This window comes from Puntigrus tetrazona, chromosome 15 (assembly GCF_018831695.1).
Source record: "Puntigrus tetrazona isolate hp1 chromosome 15, ASM1883169v1, whole genome shotgun sequence".
Taxonomy (NCBI): domain Eukaryota; kingdom Metazoa; phylum Chordata; class Actinopteri; order Cypriniformes; family Cyprinidae; genus Puntigrus; species Puntigrus tetrazona.
Genome location: NC_056713.1, coordinates 8,187,255 through 8,214,021, shown reverse-complemented (window position 1 = coordinate 8,214,021; position 26,767 = coordinate 8,187,255). Strand labels below are relative to the sequence as shown.

Sequence of the window (26,767 nt, the reverse complement as noted above, 5' to 3'; positions counted from 1 at the left end):
TGTGAAGAAGACCATATAAGCTGTCATTAACTCGTATGAATTGCTGTTAACACCACTATAAACAGACATAAGCATGCTAAGCACTCCTGTCAATATGTGTAAACAAACCCTAAATAAGACTGGGCCAAACTCAAGAGCACTCTCAAGAGCCTGATCTAAAAATTGAAACTTACGTTAGCCACGGAGCAGCCTCAATATCTGATTTCCCAGCAATGCCATCCTGTGATGGGCTGGTGACTGCTGGCTATATGAGTGTGTGGCAAGTGAGCTGTGTTTCAAAATGCCAAAGATATGAGAGATAAACTGTCAGATCTGTTAGCGGCCTCAGACTGTGAAAGAGGGGGAGGTATAAATTAATGTAGCTAAATGAAGCCGCTTATCTTTGCTAGCATTCCTACAGAGCCGCTGCCAGCACTGCAGGAGCCCAATAGAGCGTGGCGTTGAGAGCTGAGGTCATGATAAACTGCTCTACAGAGGACTTCTCTCTTCAGGCCTCCGCTATTCTCTCTGTACGAGGCCACTTAGAGCATATCACATCAGTCAGCAAGTACATATGTTGGAGAGCTAACCGGAGAGCAGGAAACATGGGAGGTATTTCAGGCTACCACAATCAGAGGTTCAGATGGGAAGGGTAAAACTTGTGTGCTTTCTCACACCTGCTTTATGTGTTGTGGATCTGTTATTAGGGCTGTGGTTTAGAATCGATTCGACAATGAATTCTGAGATCTTCCGAATGCATCACTGTGGTCTCTGGAATTGATTCTGAATGTAGATTTTAACAGCAGATGGTGCTCTACTCTAGTTTTTTTATCCGCATACTCAACTGGTCATGAAGAACAGCACTTGTAATTCCCTTCAACCTTCAACCAATCGCGATGTATTTTGAAAATCCTGTAAACTGTATCATGTCTTTATTTGTTATGCATCGATTTTTTTTAATCCTTCAAAACCCTTGCTATACCACTGTCCTCCAGCATACGCATCAGATGCTGATGTCCTTTACCATGTAGTGGTTTGCTGGTGGAAATTATGGCTGTGGTTCCACCAGCACATAAACCGACCTGAGTGCACAAAAAGCATTGTATGTATTGTCTATCACAGGCATTACAGTGTTAACAGCGGCTCCAGTCAGCAGACTACATGGCAAACGCTCCGTGCGAATCAATCAACACGCCACTAGACATACCACGAGACATTAATTCCTTTCAGGAGAGTACAGCCAGCTCTGGAAAACAAGATCTCCAGGATGGAGTCCAGTGAGGCGCTCCCAGCACACGTTTGCCATAAAGCACCTCTGGAGGAGTCGCTAATCAGATTGGGAATTTGTGGAGGGGGGAGGGTGGGCAATTTATCATAATCCCATCTGACGGCGGATGTGTGCCATCTGATCTGGCGGTGATTTCATACACCTTCAAGCAGAGCCAGCTGAGTGTCAATGAGGAGGAGACCTAATGGATTGAACTCCTCTGATGTTCTGAGCCAAAGACTTGCGCCAAGTGGTGCCTTTTAAAATGCCTCCTTATTTCAAGCTTTTGTATGTGAAAGGAGGGCTTCTTAATTCTTACAAGACCAGAAGGAGACAAGACCTCGCTTTCCTTTCCTTTCCCTTCCTTTCATCTGGCCCTCCTCTCATAGCTCGCGTGTCATTAATAGTGCTTGTTATAAAACAGCCTAATTATTTTGGCTGCAGGAGCGAGACCCGGGGCCCGTCTGCCACGCAGTACCATACTGGAAGCGTCTACAGTAATAGCCAACCAGCAGTGGTGTTTGAGGGGCAATGTTACCTGATACCATGAACAAAATGATGGGCTGTCATACGCTTACACGTATGACAGACTTCTGAGTGATAAATTACCACAAGAGGGTATTGGAGAGTGAGAGGGAAACCTGATACATGATAATTGTTACTTCCACAGAGGGCTTTCCATTGTGTATGATGTGACTGCCAACTGCACAGGGAGGCTTACACAATCGATCAACAGTTTAGATACACTAGACGCAATGCCAGCTCCAATAAAGCAAACAATTCTGGGGTCCCACAAGATCATTACGGCACAACAATACTTATTGCACACTTTGTAACACTAGTATATGAAGTCTCATGGTGGGTGCTCTTGAATTAAGCTTTTAAGGGGTCTAAGCAGTGCATGATGTGAGCCTTTTGGCTCAAAAATGACATTCCTTAAGCTTCAGCAGGGTCTGTTCCATGTGTCAAAACTGTCACCATTTAGCAGGAATGGAAGAAGGGAGACATTTAGGCTTTGCTTAAACTATCACAGTAACAGCAATGTGTCTGGTGACATAGTAACTTCCCAAGGTCCTGAAATTCCCACCTGCCCCATAACTCACTCACACCAGCAGAGAAAACATTCCACCTGCACGGCTGTCCAAACTGACTCACGGGCTCTGAACTTTGAATTTCAGATGAAATTTTTGGTAGCTGTCCAGTACGGCGGTCATTTGATAACAACGCACCCAGAAAGCAATGTGTTCATTGGGTACAGCACTGAAAAAATGTCACTATCGGGTAATCTAAGATAACTTTAGACTCTTTCGTGTCAGTTCATTTGACTGAATGTTTGCATATGCTCTGTCTGTGCTCCTAGCGTTGACCTTTGAGACTTTGATAAATGCAGGCATGCAAGAGTTAAATGTCATTTAAAAAACTTTTTCACTATGGGCACGCAAATATCACAAGTGCCCTACAAACAGGCCTGTGTCGAATGAACATTTGAGCTTGAAATGTTTGGAGGAAACAGCTCAGCTGAGTTTTATGGCCTTAAATACAATTATTAAAATGAACATAGCAGACTGCTGAAATTAAGATGTGGGCCTGATGGCTTTTATGGAAAACATATCACAATTGCAGATCCTCACAGGCAACAAGAGCAGTATTTCTCCGTAATAAATTCATTCAGCATCAGTGAGACAGTGCAGAGAGAGAGCTCTCTTTTAGGAGCAGCCTGGAAACACATACATCAGCAAGTGCAGAAGAAAGTATTTTTGTGAAAATAAATAAATCATTGTGAAATACTCTGGCTTTGTTTGGAAACTGGGAACAGACCCCCACATCCTTTCCAATCACGACTAAACATTGCACAGCCGCACATCCAAGAACATCAAAACAACTGCAATGTAATGATGGGGCCAAAAAACTAGTTGGAGATTTTCTGACTTCTCTGTTGTTTTCCTCGGTCCTTGCAAGCCAGGCTCTGCGTGAGACAGTGACCTAATGGGCACTCGCGCAGCTCACCGGACATCGCTGTCCACCGGGAATGTGTTTTATTTGTCTAGTCTACACAAGCTGACAAAAAGAGTCCATCTGTAGTCTTTAGAAATTCAGTATGCATGAGCTGTGTTTTCGATTAACAAACTCATCACAACCCTCCCCATCAGCTAAGCAAAGCGCTGCATGATCGAGGGGAACGGCCTTCAAGAGAAACAGCTCTCACCACATTCATATTCCCAGTCGAGCACTCTGGCACAAGACTGCGGAGAACTTAAACGAACATCTGTAGCTGAGTTAACATTTATGATATTTCGTTGTAAAATCTCTGCAATCTGCATTTGCTGGTTCTATTTGCAAGCTTGAATTTGATCGCAAAAGCCAGGGCGCTGCAGTTTATCTTGATGGTGAAAACCGCCGTACATGCATTTGTATAGATAATAATCACAAAACTGTGAAGTGCTTGTATAGTAACCACAAAATTTGAATATGGGAATCTTGCGACTTGCTAGGCGTTTTAAGCTAACTATAGCACAGGTTGTTTCATATCCCTCTTTACTCTCAACAACAAAACAAGCTTCTTTTGGTTTGAAAATGAATTGGACGTTGTTAGGCAAAAGCAAAACACACTCAAATGTGAAACATGTGAATGTCACTCCACTTGTTTCCCATTAATGTGTACATATACTCAAGATCTGATGGATGCCTCTGAATTAGTATAGTTGTTTTGTTTTGTTTTTGAGTTATGTATTGAATAAGATTGCTTTGTCGTGTCAGCATGCCCGGCACAGGTATATGTAATTAAAGGTATTATACTGAATTCATGGCTGCTAGCTTGTTATTCGTATCCTATCAGAAAATGCATGACTAGTAATCATGACCACCTGCAGCGCCCGTCGATTGCACGGATTGCAAGTTCTCCAAATTCAGGTTTCTACAAAATGTGCAGGAAAAAGCACTTAGGAAGCTCACAGCTTCCCCTCTATGCCAGTAATGCTTCTCAGGATCTCCTATACGAACCATCAAAGTGCACACCTACCTCCTTGCAGTGAAGGACTCAGCTGTATGGTGAGGAAGAATCCGAGAAGGAGCAACGCAACCCTCCTGTTAGCCATCTCGCCCCAAAATGCACTGGCCCTCCCCGAATCAGCTGGTTTTATTCTCCAAGAGCTAATTACCACTTCAAAAATGTCTCAAAAAAAATGAAGAGGGGAGGAAAAAAGTAAATGATACTGGACACGACGTAATTAGGAAAGGGCAAAGCCTTTGGTTCGATGGATCATTGCACTTTTTTCTCTTCTATGTCTGGTGTTGCTGTTTTTATTCTGGTCACTCCTGCCAAAAAAGCTGAGTGCTGCCAGAGAAAGAAAGAGAGTGAGAGAGAGAGAGAGAGAAATAGAAAGAGACATGCAGGGAGGAAAGACAGGAGAGAGGGGAGGGAAGGGAAGGACGAGAGAGAACAGGAGAGACAGGGAGAGCGCGAGACCCACTTTCCCACTCTCTCGTCCAAGAGGAATTTCACTGTCTTGCCAGACATTTGCATGGACTTTAAGCGGACTTCGTTTTTTATGTAAGCAGAGGACTAAAACAAAATCAGTACTCAGATAATGATGTTCACTCCGTCGCTGCGTTTCTTCTTTACAACTGCTCACGCACATCACATCGATCCTAGTTACAACAGTTCTCATTCCTGTAAAATGACGAGTCTTTCTTTCCAACGGCTGCTCAGTCAAGAGAAACTCGACCGATGTTTGTCTAAGAGGCTTGGGGGAAATGAAGCCCATTGTTTTGAGAAGGGCATGTCGAACGCTTTACAATGCATTTGTTACACCTGCCAGGAGTAGCTGTACTCATTACACTGTGACTGCTTGCACATTACTTCTAATAAGAGATTTAAAAATGCACACAAACTTGTTGCGAGACGAAAACTAAATTAAGAACAGAAATGACAGACTAGACATTAATGGGTCGGGTAAAATAGAAAGAAGAGCAACTCTTGTTCAAAAAAAAAAAAAAAAAAAAATCTGGGCATGCTACAAGCAGTCATTCTCATCAATATGAGCATTGTGTGCTTGTACGAGAGAACAAGAGTAAACAGAAAGAGAGACAGTTGATGGGACGGAGAGATGCTGTGAGAGCTCAGCTACTGCACCCCTAACCCCGAGATCACCGCCAACATTCACAGAGAGTGTGTGCGTTACCTGCGAGCCGAAGCAGGGATAGGCAACCTAGTAACACCCTTAGTAACAACCCTAATCAAACACACCTGAACAAGCTAATCAATGTCTTTAAGATCTCTAAGGCTACAGGAAGGTGATGTTTTTTATTCCAGGCTTGGAGCGTATCACTCCAGGACTGACGCTGCCTACCCCTGATCTAAAGACATGCCTTTAACAGAGACTCAGATTGAGATCAAAAAGAAAATTAAAACCTCTCAAAGAAAGTATTAAACAACACACCCTGCTCTATGAGGCACATATAGTACATGCAATATGTATTATTTATTACAAAGATGACAAAGACTTCTTAGACTGTGACAAATAAGGCTGTTGGTCAGACGGAAAATCTCCATGAACTAGGTGATGTGCCTCGGTATTTTCCAAAAAAAAAAAAAAAGAAAAAAAAAAAACCCTTATACCCAAGTCCAAGTTGTGTTTGTTTTTTCAATCTTTTTTAGGCCTTCAAAGCATGGTGAAGATGATTTCCTCAAAGAAGTTTTGTCTCCACAGATTTAAAAGGCTCCAGTGTCATTTTTTTCCCAGAAATGATGTAAGATGGAAAGAAGGGGGTCACATTGAAATCCTCACTGCTAATAAAACAGATAGATAAAGACACACAGACAAACAGATAGACAGAGAGTGGATTTTTGAATTGAACTTAACACCATTTCAGGACATTTACTTAGACTTGTTCACTAGACTAGTCTTTTTAACCATTCAATAACACGTTTCCATCAAATTCAACAAAATTGAATCAATTCAACATTGCAAATGTTATTATCAAGCTTGCTGTACAAGTCATTTCATCTTAAATTATACAAAAACATAATGGGGGTCTATTGTATTTTGCCATGACTTATTAAATCATGAACTACATATACATTGTATGCATCCTATTATCTTACATCCAAAACATTGTGACCCCTTTTTCTGAACCTTTCTCTGCATCCTGCACAGCCGCATTAGTACTGTGTTTAGCTTGAGGATAATAATTTTTGCCTAATGAGCCTGTGTTAAGACACTGAGTGCATTTTTTGAAAGTCAAATGCCTTTTCCTCCTTTTTTGTCCGCTTTTCTATTTTAGCTCATGTCTGGTGCTTGTCCTTTCAGCATCTTGGAGATGCCAAAAGACTCAACTTGTTTACGAATCCAAGGAGCATGTGAATATTATCCAGATCTGCATTTGTCAAATACTTAAGTTGTTAAAACATTCAACACTTCATTCTAAAAGTCTGGACACATCTCAGAATTTTTGTGGTTATATCTTAGAAATAATAAGGCAAGTTTAGTTCAGTCTTTGTACTACAAACAGGATCACATAGTTTTGTAGCAAAAAAGGGGTTCGTTTTAAATATCATTCTTTGTTTTATCATTTTAATTTTATGATTGGTATGTAATGGTTCAATTGTAGCGGCACTGGACTACTATAGTAATCTTGAAACTCTTCCAGGTGTTTGTCGTTCCAGGTGAGACTACAGACAGTAGAAGTGATCAGATGCAAGTAATCACAGTCACTTAGCCCATCTCTCTCTCTCATAACACTTCATGTACACCAGCAAGTCTATACTATAGTAGCTAATACAATAAGCTTTTGATAAAACAGCTCATGTTCTTTTGTTACATGTTTTAAAGGGATATGTTTGAGTTATTAATGCAGGCTTAATTCCTCAGCTGTCAGCTTTAGATTCCAGTGTGTTGCGGAAGAAAGTATGGTTTTATTTTCTGATATAATGTGAAACAAAAAAAATATTCTCTAACAGCACAAATGTAATTTCCTTTCAACAAAAGCAAATCTTACAAGAGAAAGAAAGAAAAACAAATCAGAAAGCTATTTAGCTCTATGAATTATTAATAAAAAAAACCCCTAAAAATAATGTATATTCCTGCAATTATTTCACCATAAGAAAAGGTATAGGTGCATGGAAAATTTCATTTATTTCAGTAATTCAACTCAGATTGTGAAACTGGTGTATTAAATAAATTCAGTGCACACAGACTAAAGTAGTTTATGTCTTTTGTTCTTTTAATTGTGATGATTGTGACTCACGTTTAACAAAAACCCACCAATTCACAACCTCAAAAAATGTAAATATGGTGACACGCCAATCAGGTAATCAACTCGAAACCCAAAGGGAAGACTGCTGATCTGAAGACAGTCAAGATAATCATCGACACCCTTCACAAACATCCATTACCAAAGAAGCTGTCTGTTCACAGAGTGCTGTAACAGAAAACAAGAAAAAGATGAAATGCGTACAGGGCGTTCTCTGTCAAACTTCACAGGCCCCAAAAACAGTGGTACTGTGGAGTTTCCAGCGGCACGCAGAGCATATTTGACGCTGTTGTGAAAGTGCACTGTAAGGCAGATACTGCAACATGCTGCTGGATATGAAGAAACTAAGGACCTGAAAGAGAACTGAGGTAGACTGAGGGCTTGAATACATAGAAAACAAAAACAGGAAGAAACAGAAGATAATTAAATAGAAGAAACATGTGTGGAGATAATAAATTCAAAAAAGAAGGAAAAACAGGAAGTCATACTGAAATGGGGAGAAGAAACCAAAACAGAACTAAACAAAACCACAGACATTTGCACGTCCTGGAAGACGCATCTTTGCACAATGGAAGTATACGGAAGAGAAGGAGGAGAGGGGGCCCTGGAGGAGAATGCAGAGTGGGCAGAGGGCACGAGACGAAGGAAGATGGATGGGGAAACCATTTATAAGAAGGTGTTGGGAAGTGGCAGGGGCAGGAGGAACAAGATATTAATCCAGAGACCAGCCAGAGCAAGTCAGATGAACTGGACAGATGTGACCTGGAGGGACAAGACAGAGCTGAAGGCTCATGCAACAGAAGTCAATGTGGAGACCTAGAAGACAATAATGGAGCCAGCGAGACTGAGGGTAATAGTGGACAGAACCAGAGGCAGAACTGGAGCCTCTTATTTTAAAAAAGTACAACTTGACCAAAAGAATTAGTTAATTACAGATCTCCAATCTCATATTTGTGTCAAAGATAATAGAAAATGTAATACCCTCACAGTAATGTTCCTTCTTAGAGAATAAATTAGGTTCTGAGCGATACAAATCACCTACTATTACCATCCAATACTTTATTGGGTGGTTGCACTGCATGCTAAATAAACAAACTCCAGCTGGTCCAAAATGCAACAGCTAGAACCTTACTAGAACCAGGAAGTATGACCATATTAGTCTGGTTCTGTCAACACTGCACTGGCTTCCTATCAAACATAGGATTTTAAAATTTTGTTAATTAGTTAAAGCCCTCAATGTCCTAGCTCCTCAGCACATTATAGTCCTTCACATCCACTGAATTCTCACAGTGTTTGATAATACCTAGAAAATTGAAATGAACTTCGAGTGGCAGATCATTTTCCTATTTAGCACCCAAACTCTGTTCAGGAGGCAAACACAGTCTGTCAGTTTGTCTTTTTAACCTGCATACACATAACACACTTTTATCATTCAAAACTGTTAAAACATTGTTATGCTCTATTAATTAGGTCAGCCAGAACTGGGACACTTCCCATAACGTTCCTGTACTTGTTTATTCATTACAAGAATGGCATCTACACTAATAATAGACTCTTTAATCTTTATTCTATGGTCACCAGATCCAGTCTGTATTCAGATCAGATGGTGGATCAGCATCAAGAGATGACCAGCAGATGTGAGTTTTACTTAAACATGTTCTGAGGGTAGAAAGAAAAATGATTCACAGATTCAACCAAATAGTTCACAGATTCAACCAATGAAACTGAAGCAAAATATGTTGATGGAATACTTCACAGATACATCCTATTCGCTTTGTGGAAGGCATTTATGGCAAGGTCAGTTTATTAAGTATTTTTATGAAAAAAATCACATGTCTAACATTTAATGAGATAAATATATGAGAATAGGGTTTATGACACCAATTTCAGTACAGTGATTTATAATCAATTGTTATATTTTATTTTAATTATTATTCTTACAAACAGCTATATTGCAAATTATGAAATTTAATATTTTGCCACTTCAAATATCAACAAGATTGTCACAGGTGTGATAAGCAGGAGAGCACACAACGAGTATAACTGAAAATAAAGAGTTTTAATCTACTCAGATGACGAAAGAGAGAGCATTGCCGCTTACGTCGAGTGGGTGCTGGTGTCGAGCAATTCGTCAATGACTGTTGCGCTGGAGGACAACAACACCAGCCCCACTCAGGATCCAGAGCCCAGCTCATCACTTCACCGCATGGTCGAGCCCCAGCCTGAGCCCACCGCTGACACAGGTGCGGAGTCGAGCGTGACCACGGACCCAGAGAGAGCGACAGAGCCGTGGAGCGTCACAGGTCCCGAGCCTATTACGTCAGACCAGGTGCGTGAGCCAGCAACAGAGCTCACCACACTCACCCTCCAGTGCCCGCGCCACGTGCGCTCCCTCCAGTGCCCACGCCTCTTGCGCTCCCTCCAGTGCCCGCGCCTCGGGCGCTTCCAGTTTTCCCATCCTCCCACCCTCGTCATACTACGTCGATGGATCCCAGCAGCCCCTACGCTCATCCTCAGTTCACCAACTGGAGCTCGCCACGGGTCTGCCGGTCTCCATCGCCGTCGAGGGTGAAGGATCCCTAGCCCCGCCGTCCTGCCTCCGAGTCCCGGACTCCATCTCGGCTCGTAGACCCATCGGCTCCCCCTGGGCTCCTAGCTCCCTCCTCTCCACCGTGGTCTGTCAGTCCACCAGCTCCTCCGGCTTCGCCTCGTCCCTCCGGCTCCACCTTGGTCTGTCAGGCTCCTCCTTCCCTCCGGCTCCACCTCAGTCCTCTGTCACTCTGGCTCCGCAACGTCCTTCCCGTCCCCCGTCTCCGTGTCAGTCGCCGAAGCCTGTGGCATCGCCTAGGACCTCCAGCACCTCGGCGTCACCCTGGCTCTTCGGCTCTCCGCATCAGTCTCCTCCACCACCTGCTCCGCCGCCGTCGGTCGGCCCCATGGATTCGATGGCTGCTACTCCTCCATGGCTCCACCACCATTTAAGTCCTGTGTTTTCAGTTCCGTTTGTCCAATCTCGTCTTTATTTGCGTGTGATTTTGTCCTGTCTATCTGCCTGCCTGCCTGTAATTGTATTGTTTATTTTCATCTCTGAGGAGATTAAAATTCTTTATTTTCATTTATGCTCGTTGTGAGCTCTCCTGCTTATCACACGCGTGACAAACATTCTCATGTATTTCTCCTATTATGGACCTGCAATGTTTTCTGATTTCTCAAAAATGTTATTCTGAGTAATAGCTAAAATAAATGATGGCTAGAGAACATTATTATTATTATTATTATTATTATTATTATTATTATTATTATTATTATTACATTAGGTCATTTCTATTAAACAAATCTGTTATATTTTTTCTTATATTTTCACCTGCATACTTTTTAAACCAGGAGTGACTAATCAACAGTAATATAAACAGCACATTGTGTACTAAAAATATCAATATTATGAAGTACTTCTGCCCTGAATTGACTAAAATATGACTGTCCTGGGAGCAGCGCATAGCGCACTAAACATAACAGTAATAAGAATATTGAGTACTCCTGTCCCGAGAGCAGGCTAATGCTAATTGTCACGGTGTGGTTAAAGGGAGAAGGAGGACTCGATGAGGAGATAATCGTAATAATTTTTAATCCTTCACAAAGGGGCAAATAACACTGCTACAGGCAGGCAGACAGAAAATAACCACACTTACTTAAAGATGAAGACCGGACAAACTGAACTGAAACAAACAGGGACTATACACAAAATAATTGACTAAATTAACAAGATACACCTGATTACAGTGAGACAATTAACTGAAAGTAGGGCACACAGAGCACATGGGACAAGAGAAGACAACAACAAAGAATGCAAATGTGTTACATATCGCCCCCCCCCTCCAGGAAGGTGCATCCTAGCACCCAAAACAAAAAACGGGAACTTGGGAGGGGTCCGGTAGAGGATGGGCCCTCAGGAGTCCATAATAAACACACAGTCCAGGGAGGAACAGATGGAGGGAGGAGACAGGGAAGAGACAGGAGGAGCTGGAGCAGGTGGAGATCTGTGGGGTCCGGAGCACAGCATAGAAGATCCATGGTGGAACCGACAGAGGGAGGAGCCATGGAGGAGAAATAGTTGTCGACTCCAGGGGGCCGATCGAAGCAGGTGGTGGAGGAGACAGAGACGGAGGCGGAGAGCCGAAGAGCCAGGGTGACTCTGAGGAGCTGGAGGGCCTAGGTGATTGATGTGGAGATTGGGAACGAGAAGGACGCAGCAGAAGCCGGACTGAGGTGAAGCTGGGGGGATGGAGGAGCCTGACAGAGCCACAGGGATGGAGGGACGAGGAGAAGCCAGAGGAGAGGAAGCCCGAGGAGACAGATGGTTGATGACAGACCAAGGCGGAGCAGGAGGGACGATGGAGCCTGACAGAGCTGGTGGACTGATGGACCATTGTGGAGTGGAGGGAGCTAGGAGCCAAGGGGGAGCCGATGGGTCTATGGGCCGATGTGAAGTCCAGGACTCAGAGGCTGGATGACGAGGTGAGGGATCCTCCACCCACGACGGCAATGGTGACTGGCAGACCCGTGACAAGCCCCAGCACCAGATGATGAGCTGAGGGTGAGCATAGGGGCTGCTGGGAGACATTGATGGAGACTGGATAAGATGGGAGGGTGGTTAGATTTTGTGTCCGATTTCAGGAGGGCTCGATTGAGGAGCAGACTCTGGAGGGATCACTGGCTGCGCAGGCAGCGGAGCGGACCCTTGGGGTACAGTCTCTGGAGGGCAATACAAGTCTTGCAAAGTGGTCAGAGGGATTTTGAGCCATTCTTCTTGCAGATTAGATACAATCCGGTTTAGCACCCAGACATCCCTTTCAGACAGCTGTCTCTTGTGTCCACAATTACTTCTGATGGATGTGATTCATCCTTCTTGGTGGTATGCTGACATTACTCTGGATACCATGGCTCTTGATACATCACAAAGACTTGTTGTCTGGGTCACAGATGCTCCAGCAAGACGTGTACCAACATTTTTCCTCTTTTGAACTCTGATAAGTCACCCATAATGTTGTGTGCATTGCAATATTTTAAGCAAATTGTGCTATTACTCTGCAAATTAAACCTTCATCTACCTCATTGGCTGGAACCAATCAAAGCCCACCATTCTTTCTACCTGTTTCCTTCTTGTCAACTTACATGCTTCAATTTCTTACGCTCATTAAGTCTTAAGGATCCAGACGTTCTTAAGTCTTAAGTCTTAAGGATCCAGATGTTCTTTAAAATCTACTTTTAGAAATAAATTCTTCTATAGACTAACCACCTGTAATAACTGCCCAGCTCTCTACCATTCTCACATAGCCATGCTGTTAAAGGCTAACGAAACAAGAACCTACACCAAACCACTAAACACTTTGCTCCAACCTACTTAGCCTCTGCCTAGTCAAGCTATCCAAATCCTGAAACCAATCTAACTAGTCTTCGTTTACATTAGCATTCTTCAGCTTCCTACGATGCTCAAACTCTGTGCTACCCCTCATTTCGGAGATTACTATTTACTCCTCAGATACCCTCACCTTCACCCTTCAAAATGGCAATCTGACCATGATGATTATGAACATTGTTCTATTTATCCTTCTCAGTTCTCTATATCAAATTCCAAATATGTCCACTTCCAACATGCAGGCCATGCACTTTCTAAAGATCCCCTTTTCCTTCCCTCCAATGAACTATTAATTCCATTTTCATTTGTGGCATAGTCTGTGCTTGTGAATTCTAAATAAAAAATGTGGATGTTGACTGCAATGTTTGCAGGTTAATGATATTAATTACAAGTTGTTTACAACAATTTATTTGCAATCACATGTACACCTATTTGAGAAATGATCACCAGGTCAATGAGGCCCCAGGTTATTAAGTTTGTCTCTGTGTAGGACAGTCCCAAAATTTCTTCAAAGTGTTCTCTGTTTTGGGCCACTGTCAATGAAGAAAATGTGTCTTTGTTTTAAGTGTAGATTTGCAGAACTAGATGACATCTTCTCTTTGGGCATTTGTCTGTATTTGACTTCTGGTTGCCATTGATGGCAGCAAGTTTTCCAGATCTTTCAGCTGAAAATGTTAGCCCAGAACATGACGCTGCCATTACCATGCTTGAATGCAGAGATGGTCTTATGCCATTTGGGGCATTTGGTTTGTACCAAAATAAATGCTTTACTTTCAGGCCAGCTCATCAGACCATATTCTTCCATCGCCAAAAGGTTTCAGAGTTTGTATTAGGGTTCAAAAACAAACTACCAGCATGACTTAATGTTGGCCCTTTCTCAGAAGTGGCTTCCTTCTAGCAATTTTCCCAAAGAGGCCAACTCTATTAAGTGCTGTAGAGTTTGTTGATGTCTGGACAGCTTCTGCCATTTCAGCCAAAAAAGCTCTGCATCTCTCCCAAAGTTTCTTGTAACACTATTCAATTCAAATTGCCTAATTTTACCTTTTCCCAACAAACCATTGTAAAATAACACATTCGTAACAAAGCTTTAACAACTCCTTTCACATTTGCTTCAATTCAAACACAGCATAATGATAATTTATGTAAGGGATATAGTCAGCCAGTCAACCCTGACAGCATAATCAGAATTGTGAAGAGGAGCAGAGTGTATGGAGGTTGCATGTTTTCTCTGTGTCAGTGTGGGTTTACTCAGAGTACTCATGTTAGGTGGGTTAATGATTCTAAATGATCCCTGCCTCAACTTGTAAGACAAATACAAAAAACAATCACAGCTACTTAGACATGCATTTAAGGAATTAATTTATCCTTTTTGGATTCTGCTAAAAATAGATTAACACTAAATTCTAAGTCAATAAAGTAGTCAATTACTAGGAGGAAAACAATCAGAAAGAAAATGTGATTGTAACAGAGGGGTCAGAGGCAAAAATCCAAATGCAGGGATTTATTAGGAGACATGGTCAAATAACAGGCAGGGTCAGACAAATGGAAAACAAGTGTGGCACAGGCGAAACAAAGTAACAAGCGAGAGTCAATCCAAACAGGATACAAACAGTGTCCAAGATGGCAGGTAGCCAATCCAGTAACCAGGCAGAGATCAAAACACGGGAGAATCAAACATGGGAGAAAAAACAAACAAACAAAAAAAACACCCGTCAGCAACTTGCTCAGAGACTGAGCTGATCTTAAACAGGAGTTAACAGAGGGGAGGAGCTAATCAGTTAAACAAAACAATGTGCGCAAGTAAAAGGGAAGTATACAGAAACAATGGGGAACAAACACTTCAAAATAAGAGTCACAAACACCAAGACAGGGGAACATAGACTTAAACTGTGACAGTGATGAAAGAATTGCAGAGATAGTTACACAAATGTTTTGCTTTAGTGCTATAAACAAAACCAATTTTACATATTCATTCATGTATAGTAATTAAAAACCAGTAGGCTTCAATTGCTTAATGAAGGTACTGCTTAAAATCAGATTAAGAACCGTCATGAAGTTTAATTAAAAGAATTAAAGCATACAGCAGCGCAATCTCTTTAGATTACAAGATTTGTCTCTGAATTACACTCTGCCTTCTCTCCTCTATTATACCACCAAACATCCGGGCACAAAATTATGTCCATACAGCTAAACCAGCCATGGATGATCCTGACTGGCCTGCACAGATCCCAGTTATATATTTTTAAATTTGTATTAATTATTCCCCAGAGACATAAAATATTATATCATAGACTCTCATCGATTTACGTCATCTCGTCAACACACAAGGAGCACCTGTTTTACCACTTCTTATAATAAAATCCACCCTCCAGGGTTTTTGTTTGAGCTCTCCTTGTCGTGTGATTCTTCATATATTCATATATTACAGTGTCTTGCGAAAGTATTCCTAACCCTGCCTCTGTCAGGTTGGAAGGGGGCAGATGCACATGTCCAGGTTTCTCAGGAAATATTTGATTGGGTTCAATCCTGTCTCAAAGCCTGAGGGTCCTTTAAGTGCTGCCATAAAGCCCAACATATGATGAGGAAGCTCTAGTAGAGTGACCATCAGGTTCTAAACCAAAACCCCCATCAGCTGCTCAGTTTTGCCAGGAGGCTAGATCAAGGAAGGGCCCTCGTTGTTTCAAACTTCTTCCATTAAGGTTTACAAAGACTACATGCTCCTTTGACCCACCTAACCCACAGACGTGTGCCTTTCCAAATCATACCTATTCAATTGAATTTGCCACAGGTTCACCCTAAGTGTAATAAAAATATTAATCAATAAAAATAACATTAATATGGACCTATTGATTGATCCTGCCCTAAGTGCAACACATAGTACACTAAAACTAATATTAATATGAATATTGAGTATTCCTGCCCCGAGAGCAGTGTAAAAGTTCAGTAAAAACAGCAGTAATACGCATATAAAGTACTCAAAAATTGCATTAATATGAATATTGAGCACAGCTGCCCTGAGGGGCAGAGCACAGGTTAGGGAATTTTTTTGGGAAAGTCTTAAGAAAGTGACACTTTAAAAGTGATTGGCAAATTGGCATTGTGGAGTCTACAGAAGACTCTTTCAAGATCTTGAAGATGCTGCTGTTTAGACGGTGAGTACACAATGATATCATCAATATATACAAAACAGATACTGCCTCCCAACTCTCCTAATACCCTTTCCATAAGCCTCTGGAAAGTGGCTCCTGCATTTTTAGGCCAAAAGGCATAGTCAAAAAATGGTATAATCCAAAGGGGGTGATAAAAGCAGTTTTTTCTCCCGGCTACCCTTTTCCATCTCCACTTGCCAATACCTCTGTTTCAAATCCAATGTACTAAAATACTGTACTCCATGCATGGACTATGCATCTTGAGGTGTTTTGGCATTTAAACGTCAGGTTTAGGCAGAAGCACAACTGGAGAGGCCCAAGAAGATTGAGAAAGCTCAACAATTCCATCTTATAGCATCTTTTGAATCTCTTCTTTAATTATTTCTTTCTTTAGAGGGGAAACTAGATAAGCTTTGCACCTTACTGGGATAGTGTCTGTGGTTATGATCTGATGAATAACCACATTTGCCTTACCCAACCTGATGGAGCAAAGAGATGACTACTCCTGCAAAAGCTGTTGTATCACCTCAGGATATTTCTGAATCACCTCATCCTTAAGGGAAAATCCCACCCCAGTTACTGGTTCAAGCACTTCAGAATCCAGGGGCAAGGCCATATACACATCTCCTCCACCCTAGTGGCTTTTCTCCCACCTCTACTTCAGTTTGCCTTAGAAAATCCAGACCTAAAATAAGAGCGAAGGCAAGCTGTTGGTCTGATATTACATAGGTGTCAACCATCCAAAATACTCCATGCCACTCATATGTTTTAGCAAGTTTGCCTTTTGTGGTATGCACCTTACCATCAGCTAGAACAAAAAATTAAGGGTTGAAGAGCTGCTTCATTTGTTCCCCTGGTTTTGCCAGTGCTTCCCACACTTGCCTCTGTTGGTGGGTGAAGTGCAAAAACTGCATTTTGACCAATGTGAAGTCCTGTCCTGCCCAGGCTTGATATAAATGTCTTTTTTTTGCCCTATCTGCCCTATTTTTTGAGGTATCTGTCATGGTCGGTCAACAATATCATTGTGATTTCAACACACAAGGCAGTGATTCTTCAACCAGCGCATAACAGCCCTTCTGTCCCAGAAATCATTCCAGTGTCTGCAGAGCTTTCCTTGTTGGGGATCGCTTTGTGGTGTGTCTGTGGAAGTTGAAGTTCCTGAAAGGGCTGTGCACAATGCAGAGTTTTCTGAGAGCAGTGGAGGTAGCATCACTCAGCTTCCGTAATGGAATTTCCAGAGGTGTCGGTGTCGGCAACCTCTGGGGTGGATTGCGCATGCTTCAACTCCTGTCACGGTGGAGTTTGATTCATGTAATGTTTGTTTATCCAGTTTCTACTAGAGTTTCCAATGATGAACTGTTTACTTGCACTGTAGTCATCAATTACTCTAAAGGTGAACTGTCTGTTTGTCCAGTTTTGAACAATGACCCAGGTTTAAAAATTTCTGAAGATACAATGTCTCTAAAACTCTGTCCATTCCAAAGAGACAAATTTTGAACCGTTTATCTATTCTGTTGCAGTAAAGGACACTATAAATTAACTCTCAGCTCTGCCAATTATTGCCAAGGAGGCTGGTTGGGAATGTCCTTACTGTATGATAATCCCTGAACTGTGTGAATTCCCGATTTTGGTCCCTTGGGCCATAACTAGACTGTCCAGATCTTCTATCTCTCTCAGATCTCGGTTGCTGTTGTGGCTTCCTGCTTCACCATGGTCAAATCATACTATGTTCTGGTGGTCCTTAGTACCACCTGCTCTACCGTGGTCATCTCCTGCTACGCTCTGGTGGCCTTCAGCTTTACTTGATCCAACACAGTTGTTGTCAGCTATGCTCTGGTTGTCCTCAACACCACTTGTTCCAGATTGGTCACCTCATGCTACACTCTAGTCTTCAGCTCCACCCTGGATTTCTGTTCCTTTGGCTTTGCCTTGCTCCTCAGGTCCTCCATTTAACCCACACACACACCAAATAGATTTTTCTTGGATTCCATTTCATGCTCATTGATTACACATTGACCTGTTTCCACTAACCTGAACATTTATTTAACCCTCTGGGGTCAACAAACAAATATAAGCATTTTGGGGCATCTTGTCCTGATAATGCCGAAAATAGCTTAAATTGCAACATGCAACATGTAAAGGCCCATGCTCCACAGATGAATCCTGATGTTTTCACTTGAGGATATTAAAATTGTTGACCTCTAGGAACGCTGTACCAACATCACATGTTCAACTACACTGATATTCTCTGGTAAAACAAGCTTGGCTACGGATCATGGTTATTTTGTTTCTTGAATCCATGGAAAGAAGCAGCAACACTTAAAACTTCTTTGTTTCATGAATTATTTAATCCATCTCATCGTTACAGTATCTGGCCATTTTTCTGGCATCTATATCTGATGGTGTTGGATAGTTTGACTACAATAATGGACAAACGTTAGTCCACCAAGATCCAAAAAGAAGCTCGGCCATAAACTGAGCCCTGGATATGTGCTGTCCACTGCAAGTGAAGTGTTAGAAAATAAATATGCAATTGATAGAGGGTGAAGGGTGTGTGTGTGTGTGTTTTTTTTTTTTTTGTTTTTTATAAAAAGAAGACAGATAAAAATAGAATTATAATAGTAATAGTGTTAGCTGGTTAGCTGGATTAAGTTGAGTAGGTCATTCCATCAGGTTGGAACAGATAATCTGTTAACTCTGTGAAAGTGATTTTCTGCCACTTTGGGATGAACAGTAATATGTTGTTCATGTGTAGAACTCAAGCTTTGTGGTTTTGTAGGTGAAGATTAATGCTTTGAATTTTTGGGGTGTAGGTATTGGTAGCAAGCAGGGTTTGAAAAAAAAATTCAATTCAAAATTTTGTTTCTGTTCCTGCATCCCTCATGTATTATTATTATTGTTTCAAAACAGTTAATACCATTTAATAACATGTTTTGCCAATTAAAATAATAAAGTAGCCTGCAGTGTTTATTTAAAAAGAAGAAAAAGTAAAAAATAAAAAATAAATATATATATATATATATATATATATATATATATATATATATATATATATATATATATATATATATATATATATATATAAAACAAATCTGCAAACATTTTAAAGGGATAGTCCACTTTGAAACTAAAATTTGAAGTTTATCAGCTTACCCCAAGGTCATCTAAGGTGTAAGTGTCTTTTTTTTCTTCATTAAATCAAATTTTCAGATTTTTAAGTCAAACTGTTGTAGTCTGTCAGTCATATAATGATCGATATAGGGAACTTTCTCTATGAGAGGAAAAAAAAGCATGCACAATTTTTTATGCTCTGGCATAGTCTGCATCAGCACAGAAAGCTCTGAAAAGCCCCGGAAGTAATCTCTCACATGTGTACCTCTCTCATGGTTTATAAAGAGATTTCGGAAGTGGTACCTTTCACTGTGGATATCTAAACATATTTAGACGTACAGGACATCCCAGTGGAAGACAATTTTGATATATCAACAGACAAAGTTGCCCTGATAGCACACATACATCTAGGAGACATCTATCTGATGTCTGCTTTACATCTGTAAAACCTATTATTTAGGTTGTTTGCTCATCTGCTCCTTTTAGATGTCAAATAGACGTCTATTAGATGTCTTTAAGATGTTTATGATTTAGAAAGTATGTAAAACTGACATCTGTAAGACGTCTGCCAGACATTTGTAGACAGTCAATGTTTATATCATTCATCATTCTAAAAATTATTCTATTATTCTGTGCCTTCATCTTTATTGTTGTTTTGTGGACTCTATTTCTAATTCATATTAGAAGCTTTTATAACATTAATACAATTTTTATAACTATATCTTTATGCTTACATTCAGAAATAATGTAAGCTAAAATGCTATTAAAACATTTTTACAAACATTATATAGCTGAAGTTCCTATCTTTCTGCAACAAATCCTCTGAAGTTTAAATGCGATTTAAAGCATTAGCTAGCCTATATACATGTCAAGCCAAAAATAAATGAATTTAAGGAGAAACTGATTTCTCATCCAGCATGAATCCAAATGTGTTTTAATCTTTGTGCCATATCTGTAAGCCTACAGTTTTCTCTGTTCACAGAAGCTCTGCAGGTGCTTGTAATCTTACACTATACTTGGATAAACTCTAACAAGAGCTTGCATGTTCCAAAAGAAAGGGCCTGATTTCACTAATATTGTATAAAGCAAATCTGCAGGACTGGGCAATATGTGGTCAAAAAAAAAATACAAATAAATAAACTTATTTCAACAGGACTGTGCAAACCCACACACTGCAGGTATTACAAAAGCATGGCTTCATAGTAGAAGAGTCTGGTGCTGAATTCTGATCTTTCACCTATAGAAATCATTTGGAACATCATTAAATGAAAAATACATCAAAGATGGCCATGAACTCTTCAGCAGCTGGCAAGAATAAGACCAAATTGCAAGACCATGGTAAACATGCCCCCACCCCACCCCAACTATTCTGAGACCTGTAACAGGCATCATTTTCATTACCGTTTAAACATTTATTTTATCTATGTTCTGTTGTGAGTAAACATGAAATTTAAAGAAAGGGCCTTTCTACAAATGACCCACTCCATAGCCAGGCCACAGATGAGATGAAGACCAGTAAAAGAGTCCTGTCCATCCTGCAGGTCTCCTTAAACATTTGTTCAAATCCTGTCTGCATATGAACCTCATTTCTATCTTCACCAGCTTTCACCCACCCAAACTCTCACAGAGCTCTCGAATTAGCTTAAGAAATACACACACACTCTTCATGCACAAGGATGACCTTACGACTACAATGCTTGGCAAAGCTAAGCCATGACATCACAGTCATAATAATAATATCAGAGTGTTATTGTAATGCACTGAGACTCAGCAGCCACTTTTCACAGAGTTCTTCAAATGCACAAGGCATGTCAGACCATAGAAACTGAGAACAGGAACTTGGCAACCTTTATCTTATTGAGAAGCAGTGAAGGAAAGGGCTTAACTTATCGCCGCATGTCTGCAGCTGATTAGAAGAAATGTATCAGTGTTGCTGGTAGAAAGGGTGTTCCTTAAGGGTCGTTAATGAAGAGGTCATTCTTTAACTACTCAAAATGACATAGAGGTTCGTTACCGAAGGGATAGCTCACCCGAAGAATGAAAATTCTGTTTGTAGTTTTATGCAATGAACAAGCCAAAATTTGACCAATCTCCTCACCATTAGTAAGTTATTTACTTACAACAACTCATACTTACTTATAACACTCATTACAATCAATGAGTGGTTCTTTTAAGGCAACTCTTTTTGGTTTTGCACACTAAAGATATCAAATTCTGTCTTCCACAGATGGAAAGAAAGTTGTGTTTGGAACAATGTGAAAAGTGAAAAATGTGTTTTCAAACATCTCATAGTGAAAAACATCCCCAGCTCCACTACTGAGCTCTCAAATCCTTGACCTACTTCTCAGGCGACTAAATGAACTCTCATTTCTGATACTGTCCACACACTTGCTGGGCAATGGCCAGATCAGCCCCCCGTTCCCCCACTAAATCATTCTCACATTTACCCATGCCAAGTCAGGGTGGGTCCCCCTTTACAGTGAATGATTGCCAGCAAGCTCTCTTAGAACAATTGAGTCAGATTGGCCATGTTCACCTTGGGAACCAATTAAGTGTCAAATCAATCACCATGAAATGCAGTACTTGGCTAGAAACCGAAACATATCATTCAGCCATCACCTCAGCTCTATCCGCAGGGGCTGGCACTGCCCTGGGATAATGGAGGAAATCTACAGCACTGTACCCACTCGATCGGCGCATGAGGAATTATTTAGAAAGGAACAGGTTCCTCCCTTTGTTCTTACTGTCAGCAGAGGCAATAGTATACAAAGAGGGTTTACTGGATCAAAGATTTAGAAAAATATTACATCTGCACTGGGTGATTTGGTGATTAGTGTGAAAGTCTGTGGTGAGAGATGACTGAAATTACATTTGGATAAGCATAGATAACAAGATTCACAAACAATATCCTGAAAATGAAGGCTTTCACAACACACAAGTGTGGGATTATTAATTGTGATACATAATGACATGTGAATTCATAATAAAACCTTGAGGAAACAGCGAATGAGACATATGTTCCATATTGTGAAAAAAACACATTATCACAAATTTTACAGCCATTTTCTTTCTACAGACTCAAAAAAGGTCAACAGCTTTACAAGGCATTTCAGACAAATGCCAATTCAGTATGTTTAGTCAAGCAATATGAGCTATTGCCAGCTTGTAACCATTACTCTGGAAATCCTACATATTTATGGCCATCAGAAACGGCATGGCAATGATGTACTAACATACAGCCCTTAATCAAGACGAGATTGTTCTTGGCACATCCACAGGTATGCAGCCTTGGACATGTGAAGTATTAAGCATGATATTACTTAAAGTTGTAGATATGTTACAGAGGTCATGATGAAATGAATTCGCCAGAGACTGACATTATACCAGAGACGTGTAAGTGGCCGAGTTTTTGGCTCTGTAAAAACGATTACTTGGAAAACGCTGTCTGTTGAGTCAGGCTCATATTTTACAAGTAAAAACATCACTGTGTAATGTTAGGAGTGGTCACACTATTGCAAATGTCTTTTGTGTTATCTACTAATGGAACTTTTACGAGGCCTATTCGGCCAATTATGTGAATTTTCTGATTATTATTCTTAAAGCTCCTACTTTAAGTATAAAGCTTAAAAGATTTGGTTTGGTTACAGTATTACAGTATAAAGGAATGCTCTTGGTGAAAACATTTACTTAGTTATGGGAACAGGGCTTAAAAAAATAGAAAAGTGTGTGAAATATGAAAGAATTGACAAATAATCACAAAATGTTCCAAAAGACGATTATGTTCAAAAGAAAGGGAAAAAACCCACAAGAAATTTATGCAAGAATTCCTGAGTACACACCTTTGCTTGCACTGGCCCACACAAGCCATAACTCTGCCTCGGTGATGAGCCAAGTGGGAGTTAAAATGTGCAATGTGTCCAATAATGTAAGGCATTCGTTTTTTATGACCATATACAGTACCAGCACAAAAGATAAGTTGTTTTCAAGGGAAGTAGAAGTTGATACATAACTATATGGGACATACATTACAGCTAAATGATTTTTGGTCTCTCATTGGTTTCCAAACCAGTAACTGAAAGGGCCAGTGGAGGGAACGTGGCCAGGACCTCAATTTAACGTCTCCCAAAAGACTCAACTGTATAGAATTAGGATCCATACAGACCTCAGTGTGAGCAACTCCTGCTGGCTTCTCTAACTCCTCCACCAAACTAGTTTTCCCAGGAGTCTCCCATCCAGGTAGCGCCCAGGTCAACCCTGTTTCGCTTCCGTGGGCAGCCGGTCTTGGGCTGCAGCTGATAGTGTGGTGACGGCATGCGCCAGAGGGGACTAACTGAGCCACGCTAACTGGCCAAACCTTGACCCTTCAGTTTAGACTGAGCTGTAATGTTATACACTTGACTTTTCAGTGCAACCAACCATGACAAGATTTTGACTTCACTTGTAATTTTTCCTGCTCTCCACTGCCAGATGTGTTCGCTGTAAGCCAGAGACCTCGTGAAACCGAACCGTGGCTACATGCACAACAGCTAAGCATGCAAACTCATAGGAGACTAAACAATATGCAATCAACACTTTAGACTTTCTTAGTCACACAAAGAACAATCCATTAGGTGTAGCCAAAAATGTGTCTGAAGTTATGTTATGGTGTCATGACTTTACAGTTTGTGACTATCTGATGAATATTCTATCTCTGCTTTTTTCTCTTTCTTCTCGTTTTCTGTATACTCAGTCAATGAGATCACTGCTACTTTTAGGAGAGAAAACACGCAGTCTTCGGCATTGAGAACTGTTCCCAGAAATCTACAGGGGCTAATATGTTTCTGATTCTGCCGCCAAATAAATGTCACGCTGCTCTATTGATTAGCCTGAGAGAGGGGCCACAGGCTGATGCTTGGCACATTTCTTTTTTTCTTTACGCTCTGCTCTATTCAACTGTAAGTTTGCATTTGATGCATCTCCCCATTAAATGTTTTCTTTTGTCCAAATATTGCGAATTGTCACAAGATTTCAAAATAGAACTTCTATGCAAGATCTCCAAGCAATACCCCTAAAACTATTTGAGTATCACTTTATCTTACAGTCCTTTTCCATACAAAGTCAAGCCAAATCAGATTTATTTGGACAGCGCATTTCATAAAGCTTCACAGAAAGTCATGCTGTCAGTAACAGAACACAGAGCGATAGTTGGAGTGGACAAGGCAGAGATTATATACTGTAAATCAGGGGCCTTCAACCAAAATGGTTTGAGGTGCAGTAATGAACCTCCCTCCCCAGCGAGGTCCGGACAATTATATATATATATAAAAACTGTAAAAATACTGTAAAAAGCAGATGAAGGTTTTCACAAAACAATCAAGTATTATATTCATTAAATAAGATTTACTGCCTTGTTTGTTTACATTATAACACATTATCTTGTAGTCAGTCCACTAGTTCACTTAAAAACCTGGGTCTTTGACAACAGCAGACGTTCAGACTGTTTGAAAATGGAAAACCATTCTCTTCCAGCAGGTGGCGCTTTCCTGATGACAGCACACATAGCCTAGAGACAGACTTTGAAACGTACAGCTCTCATATTTATTAAACGAATAGCCTTTTTAAGTTTTGTTGCAATTCTTATTTTATAATTGATATATGATACTGAAAGCATAATTAGGACTTTCTTGTGGCATTTAACCCACGGGGCTCTCCGCTCTAATCACTGAACCCAAACGGCTCTAGAGCGGACATTGATGTGCTTGATATAAACTCGCTTTATTAGAAATTAGTGTTTGGTATGTATTTATTTATTATGTCAAATCCCTTGCGCCAAGATGGAGTGCTACATCATCAGAGGAAGAACACAAAAGCACTGCATCAAAGCACAAGTTGATCCTTCCTTGAACAGTTCATTGATCAAGAATCCATGTTCATTTACTCTCTATAACCACAAGTTGTATTGTAAAGAGTTCCAGCCACGGGGCACCTTAAACGTTTTCCAGGATCAGTCCGTGGAAGCTAAAGTCCTATGAGTGAAGAGAATAGTGTCAGTTTAAAGAAATGGCTCAGACTGTGGACTACAGTGGAAAAGTGACTATTGTGTTCTGTCTACTACATAGTTTTCAAGCCAAGAGATTGAGTCATGTGACAGTCCAGTTTGTTTCAGTTTAGTTTTTAATATACTGAAATCAACGGTTTTGAAAGCCTATGACAGTGAAACACAATAATGACCTTTATCAAGTGTCTCGGTGATATCATTTATAAGCCTGCTCTGTGTGATAAAATATCATGTTTCGTAAGACATGAAATCAGCTGCTCCCTAAAGAGAGATTTGACAAAATACAGAGTTTAGAAATTGGTTTATAGTTGATCATACTAGACAGAACTCTTCCTTTTAACAAAAGGTAGACTTCCATATCTTCAGTGAGAGATTATGAATATGTGTTAAAAAGGCAGGATCTGCAGCTAAATTAAAAAAAAGCGATTCTATTTTTTTCTGGACCAGGTGAAAAACAAAACAAAACAAAAAAAAAACTAGTTTGACATGGTTTAAAACTTAAATTGAGAGCGATTAAATGCACTCCTCTGCTCTCCATATCGTTATTCATATTTATATTTTTAAGGTATCTTAAACAATGATCCTACAAAAACTAAATGTTTATAAAAACAGTTCAGCACTGCTCCTTTATCCAAGACGTCCTGCAGCCTTTTTTACATCAGAATTAGAGTCAAAATAGATTATGAGTTCATTCATTTAAAAAGTAATCAGCTTTGGCTCTCCTAGTCATCGCTGTATGTCTATTACATAACTGTCTAAAACAAAGCCAATCGAATTCAGAATACCTTCCTCTAGCCCAAGCCACACCACACTCATGAATCTAATTCGATAATGTAGAACTAAGGGTTTTCTTGACCCTTAACCTTATTTTTAAGTGCATGTTAATTAATTCCAGGCACAATTAATTAATTAATCTGGAATCAATTAAGTCTTTTCGAAGGCAAGCTGAGCAAGGTCATGAACAAAACCTTGTTCACTAAATTTGGACACACACCACCTTATAATTATTAACTAAATGAAAATGATATAGTGAAAATTGGTTGTCCTAAATTAACATAACCAATTGTCCAAAAATACAATGGAAGTGTAATATTGTTCAGATTTAAATGCAGGATATAATGTACAAATTTTTAGTGAAATGAGGTCTTGAGCTAAATGCCTTGAGGTCTAGGCAGTGGAGATGTTGGTCTGGCAGAGGAGGTTCTGGTGCAGATCTTCTGTAGAACAGAGAACGAGAGAGGACTTCTAGTTAAAACCCTGCTGGGTTGAGGAGCACTCGAAGAGAATATAACCTTTAACAGTTCACTTCACAAACAAGTAAATAATAATACTACACATAGGCAGACAAACTAAAAGCACACATATTAAGGAAGAGACTGGACGATGCAACATGGGCAAACTGGAACTATATACACAAAGCAAATGACATAATTAACAAGACACACCTGAACATAATGAGACCATTAACAGAAAGTAGGGAACAAGATGACAAAAACAAGTATGTGACAGCGATAAACAAGTCTTTGTGTTGTGGCTAGAAGTGCTGCATCATCTGC

General features: G+C 40.4%; 1 protein-coding gene across 5 annotated transcripts in view; it reads right to left on the bottom strand.

The window, feature by feature from the left end:
- elna (elastin a) overlaps positions 1–4,618 on the bottom strand; it is a 41,183-nt gene extending 36,565 nt beyond the window's left edge. For 2 of the 5 annotated variants that reach the window (XM_043259533.1, XM_043259531.1), the window contains exon 1: positions 4,266–4,617. In XM_043259533.1, coding sequence (XP_043115468.1) covers positions 4,266–4,341 — 76 coding nt within the window. In that variant the 5' untranslated portion in view covers positions 4,342–4,617. Of the gene's footprint in view, positions 1–4,265 lie in introns of all 5 variants that reach the window. The other 3 variants (XM_043259535.1, XM_043259534.1, XM_043259532.1) reach the window with 2 other exon arrangements.
- Positions 4,619–26,767: the final 22,149 nt, after the last annotated feature.